The 14,788-nt window shown below is 33.0% G+C and overlaps 6 protein-coding genes across 6 annotated transcripts; 4 read left to right on the top strand and 2 right to left on the bottom strand.

Annotated features, from left to right (window-relative positions):
* Positions 1–467: 467 nt before the first annotated feature.
* Positions 468–1,125, top strand: LOC133038899 (auxin-induced protein 15A-like). The gene has a single exon (XM_061117489.1). It carries the CDS (start codon positions 695–697, stop codon positions 971–973), a length of 279 nt encoding a protein of 92 aa, XP_060973472.1. The 5' UTR covers positions 468–694; the 3' UTR covers positions 974–1,125.
* Positions 1,126–2,911: 1,786 nt separating this feature from the next.
* LOC115695780 (auxin-induced protein X15-like) lies at positions 2,912–3,735 on the top strand. The gene has a single exon (XM_030622858.2). The coding sequence runs from the start codon at positions 3,254–3,256 to the stop codon at positions 3,560–3,562; it is 309 nt and encodes a 102-aa protein (XP_030478718.2). The 5' UTR covers positions 2,912–3,253; the 3' UTR covers positions 3,563–3,735.
* A 3,766-nt stretch (positions 3,736–7,501) lies between these two features.
* On the bottom strand, positions 7,502–8,510 carry LOC133039368 (auxin-responsive protein SAUR24-like). Its single transcript, XM_061118249.1, has 2 exons — positions 8,426–8,510; positions 7,502–7,803 (listed from the first exon to the last, which is right to left on the bottom strand). The coding sequence occupies exons 1-2, from the start codon at positions 8,508–8,510 to the stop codon at positions 7,502–7,504; spliced, it is 387 nt and encodes a 128-aa protein (XP_060974232.1).
* Positions 8,511–8,649: 139 nt separating this feature from the next.
* Positions 8,650–9,090, top strand: LOC115695783 (auxin-induced protein 15A-like). The gene has a single exon (XM_030622861.2). It carries the CDS (start codon positions 8,650–8,652, stop codon positions 8,926–8,928), a length of 279 nt encoding a protein of 92 aa, XP_030478721.1. The 3' UTR covers positions 8,929–9,090.
* A 675-nt stretch (positions 9,091–9,765) lies between these two features.
* LOC115695778 (uncharacterized) lies at positions 9,766–10,314 on the bottom strand. Its single transcript, XM_030622856.2, has one exon. The coding sequence runs from the start codon at positions 10,312–10,314 to the stop codon at positions 9,961–9,963; it is 354 nt and encodes a 117-aa protein (XP_030478716.2). The 3' UTR covers positions 9,766–9,960.
* Positions 10,315–10,553: 239 nt separating this feature from the next.
* Positions 10,554–14,522, top strand: LOC115695777 (uncharacterized). The gene is made up of 3 exons (XM_030622855.2): positions 10,554–10,675; positions 13,375–13,698; positions 13,785–14,522. The coding sequence occupies exons 2-3, from the start codon at positions 13,375–13,377 to the stop codon at positions 14,406–14,408; spliced, it is 948 nt and encodes a 315-aa protein (XP_030478715.1). The 5' UTR covers positions 10,554–10,675; the 3' UTR covers positions 14,409–14,522.
* The last annotated feature ends 266 nt before the right edge of the window (positions 14,523–14,788 follow it).

The following is a 14,788-nucleotide window of genomic DNA, read 5'->3' as shown; positions in this document are numbered from 1 at the left end:
CTTCATATCATATATTACTATTTATGATATTTAGGATTATATTCAAGAGCAGAACAAGCCTAAGTTTTCTTATTTTACTTTTTCTTTCTCTAATATGATAAATAAATGGATCTACTGAACTAAGAGACAAAATTAGTGTGATTTGATTTAATCGTTCAAATCAACTATCATAAGTAGTTTACTGATTTTGAATCTTCTTTCTTTTTCAGGATAAAATATACTTCTCAGATAAATGTTAATTTCTGTGTATTTTCCCATTGAATGAAAATAAAAGGAATGGCAGTACAAGTTGTACAGCTGGTACTGATATGATCAATTGGATGAGCAGATAAAGATTTTAAACAAAAGCTGCTTTGGTTTCAATTATAAATATTTGTGTGACCCTTCAAATTGGGGCATGCCTTAGACATTTTTATACAAATTTTGTGATCTGTGCTGGCGTGGTGGGGTTGGGAATTGAAGAGCAAGAAATATTCAAGGAAATATGAAATTGTGATGAGTAGGAAGACAGTACCATGTGATTGCCCAATGGCTAATGCCTTCTCACCAGACCCCATTGACTCTTGAGTCTCCATTATTGGTTATATATACTCATCAAAACAGGTTCCTTAGCACCACAAGCCATCACATTCTAAACCATCAAACTTTTCTTTCTTCCCTGTGATTTTTTCTTTCTTTGAAGAACTTTACAACAATGGGTTTTCGCTTTGCTAGCTTAGTTCATGCCAAGCAACTCATTCAGAAGCCTTTCTCAAGTACAAAAGATGTACCAAAAGGGTACTTGGCAGTTTATGTTGGGGAGATGAGAATGAAGAGATTTGTAATCCCTATATCATTCTTGAACCAGCCATCATTCCAAGACTTGCTAAGTCAAGCTGAACAAGAGTTTGGATTTGATCATCCAATGGGAGCTCTTACGATTCCCTGCAATGAAGAGGCCTTCGTCGAACTTGTTTCTCACTTAAGCGCTTAACAATGAGTAGAATAACTGCTAACAATACCACTGATTACTACAAATTTTTAAAGGCATAAATGCCAAAACCATGTACAAATTTTTCCTTGGAGACCAAAAGTAAAGTCTCCAAGAATGATATAAATGATACAACTTAACTTTTTCTTCCCTGATTTATGTGTAGAATTTATTTTCTTCTGATATATTTTGATATAGAATCTTTATCCATAGTCCAGTTTTGATTCTACAATTACATGAATAGCAGCTCAGCTTGCAAAAATGAAAAGGACTAAAACAAATGTATGTTGTTTACAATTATAAATGAGTGGGAAAATGACCATTAATTCAAGGACACAAAATTAAATAAATCGTCCTCAAATTGGGCAGTCTACTCATGAATAACATCTGTTTACATATAATTCTTGAACCAGCCATCATTCCAATACTTGCTAAGGGAAGCTGAAAAAAGAATTTGGATTTGATCATTCAATGGAGCTCTCAAAATTCCTTGCAATGAAGAACCCTTCATTGAACTCGTTTCTCTCTTGAAACTTCTAATGATAAGTATCATTATCCATTGTCCACAAAGTCTAAATCAACCAAAACCACATAAAAAGCTGCATTTATTTTGTAAAATTCAGTTTGGAAAAGAAAGAAATAAAGAAAGAGATGTACAGTTAGCTAAGCTTTACTCAGTCTTCAAGGCCTTGTTGTTGTGAATACTTGAATTACTAAGGATTAGAACCCCAACTATGATAAGCAATGACAGATGCACTCAATTTCTTAGTACTTAAGTTTGACTGTCCTATGTATATTGCTGATTATACATATTCCATGTCAAGAATTTAATTTGTTCTGCAATATTTTTGTTTTAAAAGTGCCAAAAAAGAATGAAGACCAAGGGTGCACAAGGATTCTAGATCAGAATCTTAAAAAAAAAAGAAGTTCCAAACACCAATCACATAAAATTCATGTAATAAAATTTCTTAATATTCATTTGTATCATTCTTGGGGACAACATTTATTTGTTAAATCCCAAGGGAAAAATATTTACAAGAAATATAGGCATTTGTCTGCCTAAAAAATTGTAAACATTAAATTTGGTTAGCTGTTGCTATGATGTATTAATGTCTAATTTCATATGGTTAGGAGCTTAAGCGAGAAATAAGATCGATGAAGGCATCTTCAGAGCAGGGTATTGTAAGAGCTCTTACAATTCCCTGCAATGAAGATTATTGACAGTCTCTAACAAAAATTATTGTTACAATTTTGTAAGGCAGACATTGCCAATACTATGTAAATATTTTTCCTTGGGGACCAAAAGTTAAGAATGTCCCTAAGATCGATAAAAATCAATACTACAACACTTTTTCTTCATTCAATTCTATTGGTTGATGTTTATTTTCTTGCCCATATCCTATTCTATTGTTTCAAATTTATAAGTTGTTGGATAAAAATATAGATCAAGGACAAAATATATTGAAGAACTTTACACTGAAGTATTGGAGTCATGCCAATTTCAATATTAAATTTAATTGTAGAATGAGTCTACATTTTTATTAAGTTTTCTTTCTTTCTTTTTGACCATATTTTGAGTCAAATACTTATAAGATTATTTAATCATTTTCAAAATTATATATATATATATGTTCTTAATAATTGAACCTTGAACCTTTAACTTAAATTGTTCTTAATAATTTATGTGATATACTTTTTTTTTTTTGGCTGTGATAATTGACAAAATGAACCAACTATTTAAATATTGACTAGTGATAAAAAACTAAAAAAAAAAAACGTGATTGGGTTTGCAACTGTGCAATCAAAATCATTATTTTGCATTATCTTCATGTTTAGACATTACATGTGATTATGTATGCTAAGATAATGTTTCTCAATAAACCACGTCCAAATGCCTATGAGCTTAAGTTGGATGTTACAGAGTCATTCAAAGATAGTCGTTAGCAATAAACATGTTTAGGTCCAAAGCAACATCAAAGTCCTTGCAATGGAGATGGTGTCTCCTTCATTAAATTGATAATAAAGAAGAGTTGTAAGACAATACCATGTGATGTGATGATATCACTACCCCACTTCATAAGCCTAACTCACTCTATCAACCACTCATTCAAATCAACACAACACATCCTTATTCTACTTGTTCAAATATAAATAAGCATAGCATTGCAAGCTAAACCACATCAAGCATAACCAAAGCTTTTCTACTTCCTTTGAGTTCTTCTCTCCATTCTTTATTTTCAACTATTCTTGTTCTTAATAAGTTCTCTACATACATCGATCACTATGGGTTTCCGTGTGCCAAGCATAGTTCCAGCTAAGAAGTTGCTTCGACGATCTTTTTCCAATAATTCAAACAAAGAAGCCTCAATGGCAGTAGATATTCCTAAAGGACATTTGGCAGTTTATGTTGGAGAGAATGAAAAGAAGCGGTTTGTTGTTCCTGTCTCATTCTTGAGCCAACCTTTGTTTCAAGAGTTGCTTACTCAAGCTGAAGAAGAATATGGATATGATCATCCGATGGGAGGCCTAACAATTCCCTGCACACAACATGTGTTTGTCGATGTAATGCTTCATGAGACTCAACAACATTAGGCACATTCATTACAACAATTTTGTAAAGTGAACAATGTCCATACAATATAGAACATTTTTTCCATGTAAGATTTTTTATTCTCTTTTTCTTGAGGAGTTAATTATGGCTCCCAGAATGAGGATGTTATGAAACATGATTACATAATACTATAAACAATGAATTTTCCATTTCTGTCCAATTAACTTTTATTCATGTCAACATGTTTTAATCTTCAGGACTCTTGAAATGCTGCAGTAATTTGGCAATAATTTCTTTCTTTACTTGACAATTCAGTCACTTTCGGATTATGAATGATAATTATTAATCAAATTTACACTCTGTAATTTATTGTTATAATTTTTAAGTTTCTAAAGGAATACTTGATAAAGCTTATTTGCTGCTGTGTTAATATTACAAAACAACATCACATGGTTGGTGCTTCTAATCACAATATAACCCACCCTTGAGTTGGAGGAAATGACCAAAAGTTTTGTGGGTTTTGAGTAGGCCATATGTTATTCTAAACACTATGAGTGGCTCTTATCCATGAATCCATGCCATTTATGGTCTAACTGATTTTCAAATTAATCAATGTGTATATGGATATCAGTCACCCACTAGTGTGTTACTATTTCTAACGTAAAAGAAAAACAACTTTTCCATGTATAGAGTAGAAAGAAAATTCTATGTGATGTTTAACTTTGTGGTTTTGAACTATACTTTATGACATTATTTATGATAAGGATTAAATTCAAAAGCAGAACAAGCCTTCCCTTTTCTTGTAAGGTTTCTTATTTTATTTTTTCTATCTCTAATATGATAAACAAACGGATCTCCTGAACTAAGAAACAAAATCAGTGTGATTTGATTTAATCATTCAAATGAACTTATCAAAAGTACTTTTCAGGTAAATATTATTTTCTGTATTTTCCCACTAAATGAAATAATAGGAATAAGCTATAAAGTTCTGTGCCACTAATAAGATAGGCAATAGCAGTACAAGTTGTACAGCTGGTACTGATATGATCAATTGGATGAGCAGATCAAGATTTTAGTCAAAAGCTGATTTGATTTCAATTATAAATATTTGTGTGGCCCTTCAAATTGGGGCATGCCTTAGACATCTTTACACAAATTATGTGATCTGTGTTGGTGTGGTGGCTGGTGGGGTTGGGAATTGAAGAGCAAGAAATATTCAAAGAAATATGAAATTGTGATGAGTAGGAGGACAGTACCATGTGATTGCCCAATGGCTAATGCCTCCTCACCAGACCCCATTGACTCTTGACTCTTGAGTCTCATCTGTCCTACAGCATTATTGGTTATATATACTCATCAAAACAGGTTCCTTAGCACCACAAGCCCTCACATTCTAAGCTATCAGACTTGTCTTTCTTCTTTGTGATCTCTTTACTCCATCCCCCACTTTTTTCTTTCTTTGAAGAAGTTTACAACAATGGGTTTTCGTTTTGGTAGCTTAGTTCATGCCAAGCAACTCATTCAGAAGCCTTTCTCAAGTACAAAAGATGTTCCAAAAGGGTACTTGGCAGTTTATGTTGGGGAGAAGAGAATGACGAGATTTGTAATCCCTATATCATTCTTGAACCATCCATCATTTCAAGACTTGCTAAGTCAAGCTGAAAAAGAGTTTGGATACGATCATCCAATGGGAGCTCTTACGATTCCCTGCAATGAAGATGCCTTCATCGAACTTGTTTCTCACTTAAGCGTTTAACAATGAGTAGATAGAAATCGTAGAATAACAGCTAACAATTCCACTGATTACTACAATTTTGTAAAGCATAAATGCCAATACCATGTACACAATTTTTCCTTGGAGACCAAAAGTAAAGTCTCCAAGAATGATATAAATGATACAACTTCACTTTTTCTTCCCTGATTTATGTGTAGAATTTATTTTTTACCTCATATATTCTCAGCTTGCAAGGGAAAAGGACCTAAACAAAAGACCATTTATGTGTCTTGTTTACAATTATAAATTAGTGGGAAAATGATCATTAAGTCAATGACTCAAAATTTGAAGAAATCTTCCTCATATTGGTAAATGTACTCACGAAAACATCTGTTCATATATAACTATTGGCTTGCTAAGTCAAGCTGATACACTAATATTAGCTCTACATTGCAAAATGTGTATTACTCTTTAATTTAGTAGTTTATTCTTGTGAAATAGAATTATTGGCTCACTTTTACCAATACTCTCTAGACTCTCCTCCCTCTCTCAATTCTTTGTGTTTCTAAATTTTTCGTCTTCTTAGTTATGGAGTAAGTCAACACAATGTTTGGCTATTCTTGATACAATAGAAGGTCGTATGACAAGTTCAAACAAGAATTTGGATTTGATCATCCAATTGAAGCTCTCACAATTTCCTGCAATGAAGAACCCTTTCTCGCTTAAACTTCTAAAGATAAGCATTACTTATTAAGGAAATAGTCAATAAAATACATAGGAAGATCAGCATGGCTTTTGCATTTCCTGGTTTTGTTCAGTCTAAGAAGGCTCTAGAAAGATCACTTTTCGGGCAATAAAGATGCTGATGTGAAGTCCAAGATCATTTCAAAAGGAGCAGAGAAAAAGAAACCGTTATTTAGTACTCTTTCGTACCTAAGTGAGCTTGCATTTCAAGAATTGCTAAGCATGGCTGAATAAGAATTCGGGGACATCAACATTCGATGGGAGGACTCACAATTCCTTGCACATAAGACATCTTTATTGATCTCACTTCGCGGTTGAATTGATTTTAAATCATAGAAGAACTAACATAATTTAGTACGGAAACAATTTTGTAAATCATATACTTTGACCATAAAAAGGAAATTGTTTGATTACTTGGGAAAGTTACATTTATGTACAGAATTTGCTCATTTGAGTCTACATGTTTTATCCTTTCATTGGATATATTAAAATGGTATCTTTACTCTTTAGAAAGATTTATGTCTTCATCTATTCTATCAAATAATATGTACCATACCATACTCAAAACCCATTGTCCTTTATCTGATAAGAACTTAGAATAATTAGTCATACCCTATAAAAATACAAAGGAATCATCCTTGAAATGACTCAACTTTTTATACTGAATGAGTGAAGTAAGTTCATCAAAATTTGAATAATTTTCTTTTGTTGATCATATACCTGATAAGCTCCTCAAATAAAGACACAAACTTTTTTTAATAGAGTTTAATTCTCAAGTCAAAGACCAAATAATATACCATTTCGACTTTTGAGTAACTTTGTGCTTTGATGTATCGAAAATTGTATCTTGTATTCTTGCTATACATAAACAATGACAGATACAATCAATTTCTTAGAACTTAGGTGGCGTTTTGTTGGAGGTAATAAAATGGAATGGAATGGAAAGGAAATAATTTTCATTCCATTCCTTTGTTTGGTTGCATTTTAAAGTATTGGAATGGCATTCCAATGGAATGCTCTTTCCACCATTTTGGTGGAATGCCTATTCCATTTTAAAAAGAAAGGAATGACCATTCCAATGTAACAAGAAAAAACAAATTAATTATTTTTTTATTAATTTTTTTTTTTTTGTGTATTTTAAATTTCATTCCATTCCTATCCTATTCCTATTCCCATTCCCATTCTTATTCCTATATTTTCATTCCTCCCAACCAAACGCCTCAAGAATTTAATTTGTACTGCAATATTTTGGTTTTAAAAAGGCCAAAAAGAATGAAGACCAAGGATGCACAAGGATTCTATATGAGAATCTTAAGAAAAAAAAGGTTCCAATCACATAAAACTCATAGAAGAAGATTTCTTAATATTCATTTGTATCATTCTTGGGGACAACATGTATTTGTTAAATCCCAAGGAAAAAATATTTACAAGAAATATAGGCATTGTCTGTCTGCCTAAAAAATTGTTGACATTAAATTTGGTTAGTGGTTTTTATCATCTATTGGTGTTTAAATTCATATGACTAGGAGCTTAAGCGAGAAATTAGATCGATGAAGGAATCTTCAGAGCACGGAATTGTAAGAGCTCCCATTGGATGGTCGAATCCGAACTTCTCTTCAGCTTGACTTAGAAAGTCTTGGAATGAAGGTTGGTTCAAGTATGCCACAGGAATCACAAATCTATTCAATCTGCTTTCACCACCCACATACACTGCTAAATATCCTTTCGGAATAACTTTTGTGCTTGAAAAAGGCCTCTGGATGAGTTGCTTGGCATGAACTAAGCTAGCAAATCTGAAACCCATGATTGTAATAATTGCAGTGTCTAAAGGAACAATGAAGAAGAAACAACGAGCAAGATGTTTTAGAAAACTTGCTAGGAAATCAGCTTGTTACTTGGGAATTTGAGGAGTTGGGATGGTAGTGATCCTAGTCTTGTATGTATTTATAATCAATAATACCCTTGATAGGATATGTAGGACATAGATATATGAATCACTTTGAAATGAATGGTGAAGAGACTATAGAGCAAACTAGGTGGATTGTATGCTATGGGGTCTAGTGAGAGGCTATAGTTCATGTGCAATCACATGGTATTGTCTTCCTACTCATCTTTATTGGTTCAAACAAATACCAATTCCTTTTTTCTCTGCAATTTTCTTGCTCTTCTTTCCAAGCCCCACCAAACCAACAGAGATTATAAAAATTGCCATTAGATGTCTTAGGCATGTGCCATATCCACAATCAAGTGGCTGAGCAGATAAAGATTTTAAACAAAAGCTGCTTTGGTTTCAATTATAATAAATATTTGTGTGACCCTTCAAATTGGGGCATGCCTTAGACATCTTTATACAAATTTTGTGATCTGTGTTGTGGTGGGGTTGGGAATTGAAGAGCAAGAAATTTTCAAAAGAAATATGAAATTATAATGAGTAGGAAGACAATACCATGTGATTGCCCAATGGCTAATGCCTCCTCACCAGACCCCATTGCCTCTTCACTCTTGAGTCTCATCTGTCCTACATACAGCATTATTGGTTATATATACTCATCAAAACAGGCTCCTTAGCACCACAAGCCCTCACATTCTAAACCATCAAACTTTTCTTTTTTCCCTGTGATTTCTTTACTCCATCCCCACTTTTTTCTTTCTTTGAAGAAATTTACAACAATGGGTTTTCGCTTTGCTAGCTTAGTTCATGCCAAGCAACTCATTCAGAAGCCTTTCTCAAGTACAAAAGATGTTCCAAAAGGGTACTTGGCAGTTTATGTTGGGGAGAAGAGAATGAAGAGATTTGTAATCCCTATATCATTCTTGAACCAGCCATCATTTCAAGACTTGCTAAATCAAGCTGAACAAGAGTTTGGATTCGATCATCCAATGGGAGCTCTTACGATTCCCTGCAATGAAGATGCCTTCATTGAACTTGTTTCTCGCTTAAGCGTTTAACTATGAGTAGATAGAAATAGTAGAATAACTGCTAACAATACCACAGATTACTACAATTTTTTAAAGGCAGAAATGCCAAAACCATGTACAAATTTTTCCTTGGAGACCAAAAGTAAAGTCTCCAAGAATGATATAAATGATACAACTTCACTTTTTCTTCCATGATTTATGTGTAGAATTTATTTTACCTCATATATTCTCAGCTTGCAAACGAAAAGGACCAAAACAAAAGACCATTTATGTGTCTTGTTTACAATTATAAATCAGTGGGAAAATGATCATTAAGTCAAGGACTCAAAATTTGAAGAAATCGTCCTGGAATTGGTACTCGTGAGTGACAGCTATTTTTTTGAAACTAGGATCCCCGTTTAACCCTACAATATTTTGGGATCAGGAAACTATAGCAATTGCTATGGAGAGGGACTCGAACCTCAAACCTTACGAGAGTAAACAACATGCCTAACCATTGAGCTACCCCTCTTGTATCTCACTCTTGAACCAACCATCATTCCAAGACTTGCTAAGTCAAGCCGATACAACACCCCGTCTTAAACCAATATTAAAGAACAGAATAATAACAAATATTACTCTTTAGTTTAGTAGTTTATTAGTGTAAGAACATATTTTGTGGTTGGTGTGAAGAATATATGAATTTCTTATTCTCTCTAGACTCTCCCATCTCTCTCAATTCTTATGTTTCTACTATCTTCTTAGACAAGCTAAAACAATAATTTTGATTTGATCATCCAATGGGAGCTCTCACAATTCCCTGCAATGAAGAACCCTTCATTGAAAACATACAGAAATTGTAGAACAAAAGCTAACAAATACCACTGATTACTACAATTTTGTAAAGGCATATGATATAATCCCAATACTGCATACATATCAAACAGTAAGAATTCCCCCAACAATAACACAAATGAATAAATTGCAATGGCAGATTTATATAGAATCATTATCCATTGTCAACAAAGTCTAATATTCAGTTTAGAAAAGATAGAAAGAAAGAGATTTACACTTAGCTAAGCTTTACTCTGTCTTCAAGGCCTTGTTGTTGTGAATACTTGATTTACTAAGGATGAGAACCCCAACTACGATAAGCAAAGCACCAGAAAACCACTGAATTGACAATGGCTCTTCAAACAAAAAGTACCCGGCAAGGCCAGATGTGAGGAAGTTGGTAGCGAAATTGGTGACTGTAGCTTGAAGAGAAGAGAGGGATCTAAGGCTGTTGACATAAGATGCCCACATTGTGAGGTTGAAGAGTAGTACCAAACCATATCTGATAATCTCAGAGGTAAAAAGCTTGGCGGATATGGCAGCTAAGGCAGCGTTGAGCCCAGCTGATATTGCCCACGCGTACCCTCTCTTGTTCTTCATCATCCTCAACCTCAATCCTCACGCAACTACTAAACGCCGTCGTATTGACAGAATGAAGGAATCTAGTCCAGTCCAGTAGTTCTTGATTGGTAATATATTTGAATCAAACTTTTTAAAATCAGTGATTGGTCGCTTGTTTTTAAAATCAGTTTTTGGATTTTATTTTCCGAAACCCTAAAAACCCATTTTCTTTTCTCCTCTTCTCACTGCTCTCGTTCTCTCTTCTTCTCGACAAAGCGTAGAACGAAACCAGGCGAACTCTTCAGCTCTCCTCGACGCTGATTCCCACTCGACAGGCCTCCTCCTCAGATCAAGCTTCAAATCTACTTGCTCCAGATTTACACTCCTCCGCCATTAACACAAGGTATTACTAATATAGATTTACTCATCTGCCATTTTTCTTTCTCTCCCTATAAATGTGCTAATATTTTATAGGGTTAGCATTTAGTTTGGATTGTTTGATTTGGGAAAATAGTATTGTTTATTAATTTTTGAGAAAAGATCAATTAATTAAGCGAGGCAATCTTACATTGAATATGGCAAGTCTGCCAATAGAGCAGTTCTTGCAACACAAGGACTAGACACTGTTTTTCTTCATAAGCATCACATAAGCAACATTGTTTGTCCCTCTAACAGAAAAAAATAATAGTTTTACATCTAGGATTAGACAGCAAAAGCTTGATATCACAGATGATAGGATCATAGTCAAAGCATCCTCTCCAATTGTCAGTGACCAAGTCCACCACCTCTTTGCAATCTGAATCAATAGTATAGCTTCTGAGGTCCATATTTGAGGCCAACTGCAACCCGTGCTTGATGGCCAGAAGCTCTGCGCCAAGAGCTTGTAGTCTTCACTGCTTTAAATAGTTGAGTAGCTGCAATAGAACAACCTTCTTCATCCACTTTAGTACTTGCGTCGACATTATATTCACAATAGGTAGAGTAGTTCCACATGATCGTGTCATTTATCGTCTGTCTCCACAAGGGATTCGAAGAATTATATCAGCATCCTCTTTGTTAAAAACTCTGCTAATAAACACCTCATCCGTTGAGCATTTTCCAGTTTGAGATCAATAACATAGAGACCTTGAGGAAGGTGGGGTTTGTCATAGATTTTGAAACTGAGTGGCCTTGGGAGCCAAGGGTTATTTGATTATTTGATTTTGGAAAAAAAAAAAAAGTATAGTTTGGTTATTTGATTTTGGGTTTTATTCAAGATTTTGCATACTGATATGTTAATTGATAAATATTTTATTTTCCTCTTATAGAACACTGCTTCTAAGGTTTTAAATTTGGGTTGGGGGGTTTTATGTCAATCATCTTGAGGTAGACAAGTTAATTTGTGAACAAAGTTTGAGACTTTAATAAGAACTTGTCTCTCATTTACCAAGTACAGAACATTTATCTAGTTTTGTCCATTGGGACTACTTTGATCTCGTTAATTGTCTGTTTAGCTGCTGGTTTTGGTGTTAGTTTTCATCTAGTTCTGTTTGATTGTTGTTGTTAGTTTTCTTTGAGTCCATGTTCTTGGTGTGTTGCTAGTTTTGTTTCTTTGTTCTGATTTTGCTGTAGCTGTTTGAACTGTTGTAGTTTTATTTTTTCGCAAAGTTAATCACTCTTAATCCGACACTTCCCATAAAACAAAAAGAAAAGTACAGAATAAGAATTGGTATGACCAATAAGACTTTATTCCGTTGAGCACCATATCTTGAGCAATGGAATAAGAAATAACAATGGCTTCTTCTACTAACCACTCTCACAAACACTAACCACCCTCTTTCTAACCAATCCTAGAAACCATTTTAAGATCACAATCAAAAGCTCTCAAATGATCATTTCTCATCAAAAAGTTTTAAATTTGCTAATCTTAACTAAGAGAATGTGCTAAGTTAGATTTTATAGATAACCTCTTAATAAAAGAAGTAAGTCCTTAGTTTTAACAGTAAATAATTTTTAAAGGGAAGCAACTGTAATCTTGCCAACAGAAAAAGTTTTAGAGAATTACTTTTTATGTAATAGGTTTTAAAGTTTGATTTGTTTGATTTTATAATTTAGTGAAAATGTTAGTCTGCAATATATATTTGTATACTTATATGTTAGTTGCTAAATATTTTCTTTTGAAAACAATTCTCTAACTTGGTAGTATATATTTTGTAGACTGATATATCATGTCAGTATATATTGATCCTAACATATTTCCATCCTAAGTAGTCTCATAAGAAGCTCTAATGTTTTCCTAACCATTTCTAGAATCTCACAGTTGCTCTCGTTGAGATAGTGTGTTGTTTATTGATAAACTAGGAAATAAAACTTCCATCTTGTATTTTGTTTAGTGTTAATTAAGTCATAAAATTATATTAAATAATTAACTTTAATTTTAATTTTTTAATAAATCATTTATTGAATAGAATGTTATAGTGATGAAAAGATTTGAGATTGAAAAATCATCACAAAAAATAGAGATTTGAAAAAAGACAATTGATAAATTTGTAAAAAAGTTATATTTTAAAATCGTTATTATCAACATATCTTATTTGATATCTTATTTGTAGGCACCACTAAATTTTAAGTCGATGTGTCATTATGTCTCACTTGTAATCATCACTATCATGCTCAATAAATTTGCTATACATAAAACGTTAATCAAACAATAAGTTAAGTACTCACTTCTATACAAAGTACAAACGTTATAATGAAAAAAATATCAGAAATTGAACAATCTTTTTTAAAAAAAGAAAAAAGATCTAACAATTAGACAATTGATAAATGTATAAAAAATTCATTCTATGATTTTAAAATCGTTGTCATCATTGTATTTCACTTATAGACGACATTGTATTCAACATTAATATCATCACTATATCTCATTTGTTCTCTGTCAATGAATGTTTTTTTAAAAAAAGAAAAAGAAAAAAAATGGCATTAAAAGTGTTTTTCAAAATATTTGTGCATGCTTGTTATATCTTTGTTGTTAACATATTTAAATTTGGATTTGCATTACAGTTATATGACTTTTATGAAACTTTATAAGTATTATTTTTGACTCGAAGTTAATTTGATTAGATGGATGCAAAAAATTTAGACCTTGAGGATCATGCTTCTTGGCCTGAGGCTATTGAATCGTATTTTATTAGTCTCTTGTATGAAGAGGCCAAAAAAGGATTGCAAACTAGAACCTTGGACAAAAAAGGGTGGCTAAAAATAGAAAATGACATATTTAGTACATTTGGAAAGAGATACAAAATAGATAAATTGAAATCAAAATTCAATCGGTTGAGAAAGGCATATCGAGAATTTTCTCATCTTTTGGAACAAAATGGAATGGAATGGGATTCTCAAACAAGTACTGTTACAGCAAGTGATGAAGTTTGGGATGCTTATCTAAAGGTAATAAAGTTATGTTATAGTTGTGTTGTTGATTACTTGTTTATTTGAAATGCTTTTTACATACTAATGTGTTTTTGATTTTATAGAAATATCCAAATGCAAAGAGATATCGAAAAAAAGGGTTGCAACATTATGAGATGCTTGGAGAAATATTCACTAACACAACAGCTACCGGTGGGATGAGTTGCACCTCCACTCAACCTCCACCTATTTCAGTTGAGGAACATGAACAAGAGCGGCATTATATTGACACTGGAGCACATGTTGATGATGGTATTGAATGCGATGGTGAAAATTTTGGAGAGGAAGAAGAAGTTACTGGTGTACGTCGTCGAGCTACTTCTGTTCCACTTGATGCACCAAGACCAAAGGAGAAAAAGAACAAAGGGACTAATTCTATCATTGAACATGTGATGGAGGAACTTGCAAAAAGTATAGCTGCTAAAACTGAGGCATCACTTGTACAAAGTGAAAGTATGGGTAAGTATATTGATACAAGGGAGAAGATAATCAATGGAAAATCAAGCAATATCACTAGTTCATGTAATGTGGAAGACTGTCAAAATATTCTAGATGGTATTCCGAATTTAGATGACAGAAAATACATCAAAGCATTACGTGAGTTTGTTGCGAATCCAGAATGGCGTGGAATATTTATGAGAATGAATGATCAACGTCGTCGTGCATATCTTGATTCACTATTGGAGTGATTTCTTACCATTTTCTTTCTATGACTTTTCTTTGTCTTGAACTACTGAACAATGTTGTAATGAAGGTGACTTGGTGTTTGTTTTTATAATTGAGCTATCTTATGTTTTTATTTATTCTTTTAGTGTTTGTGAATTTATTTATCAAACATTTATTAGGTAATATTAACATATGGATATATTCTAATATATATAGTAATTTTTTTTTCTTTCAAAGAAATAAATAACTTCATTTAGGCATCTTCCAACAAGGACACAAAGGTTAAATACATAGTCTAGACCAACATTGTATAACACAAGTGTTTGATAATGCTCCTCTCTATGATGTGGCTCTGAACAAATTGTAAAATTGTAAGTTGTTAAAGCGATATAAGGTTATGTGG

This window comes from Cannabis sativa, chromosome 6 (genome assembly GCF_029168945.1).
Source record: "Cannabis sativa cultivar Pink pepper isolate KNU-18-1 chromosome 6, ASM2916894v1, whole genome shotgun sequence".
Classification (NCBI taxonomy): domain Eukaryota; kingdom Viridiplantae; phylum Streptophyta; class Magnoliopsida; order Rosales; family Cannabaceae; genus Cannabis; species Cannabis sativa.
The sequence above is the reverse complement of the archived record's forward strand: the minus strand, read 5'-3'. Positions and strand labels throughout refer to the sequence as shown.

Bases quoted from the DNA above. Each gene is read 5' to 3' on its own strand.
- LOC133039368 (XM_061118249.1), bottom strand. From the start codon at position 8,510: ATGCTGTATGTAGGACAGATGAGACTCAAGAGTGAAGAGGCAATGGGG. The intron at 7,804-8,425 runs GTATTGTCTTCC...TTGTTCCTTTAG, and splicing joins AGCCATTGGGCAATCACATG to ACACTGCAATTATTACAATC.
- LOC115695780 (XM_030622858.2), top strand. From the start codon at position 3,254: ATGGGTTTCCGTGTGCCAAGCATAGTTCCAGCTAAGAAGTTGCTTCGA.
- LOC115695778 (XM_030622856.2), bottom strand. From the start codon at position 10,314: ATGATGAAGAACAAGAGAGGGTACGCGTGGGCAATATCAGCTGGGCTC.
- LOC115695777 (XM_030622855.2), top strand. From the start codon at position 13,375: ATGGATGCAAAAAATTTAGACCTTGAGGATCATGCTTCTTGGCCTGAG. The intron at 13,699-13,784 runs GTAATAAAGTTA...TTGATTTTATAG, and splicing joins TTTGGGATGCTTATCTAAAG to AAATATCCAAATGCAAAGAG.
- LOC133038899 (XM_061117489.1), top strand. From the start codon at position 695: ATGGGTTTTCGCTTTGCTAGCTTAGTTCATGCCAAGCAACTCATTCAG.
- LOC115695783 (XM_030622861.2), top strand. From the start codon at position 8,650: ATGGGTTTTCGCTTTGCTAGCTTAGTTCATGCCAAGCAACTCATTCAG.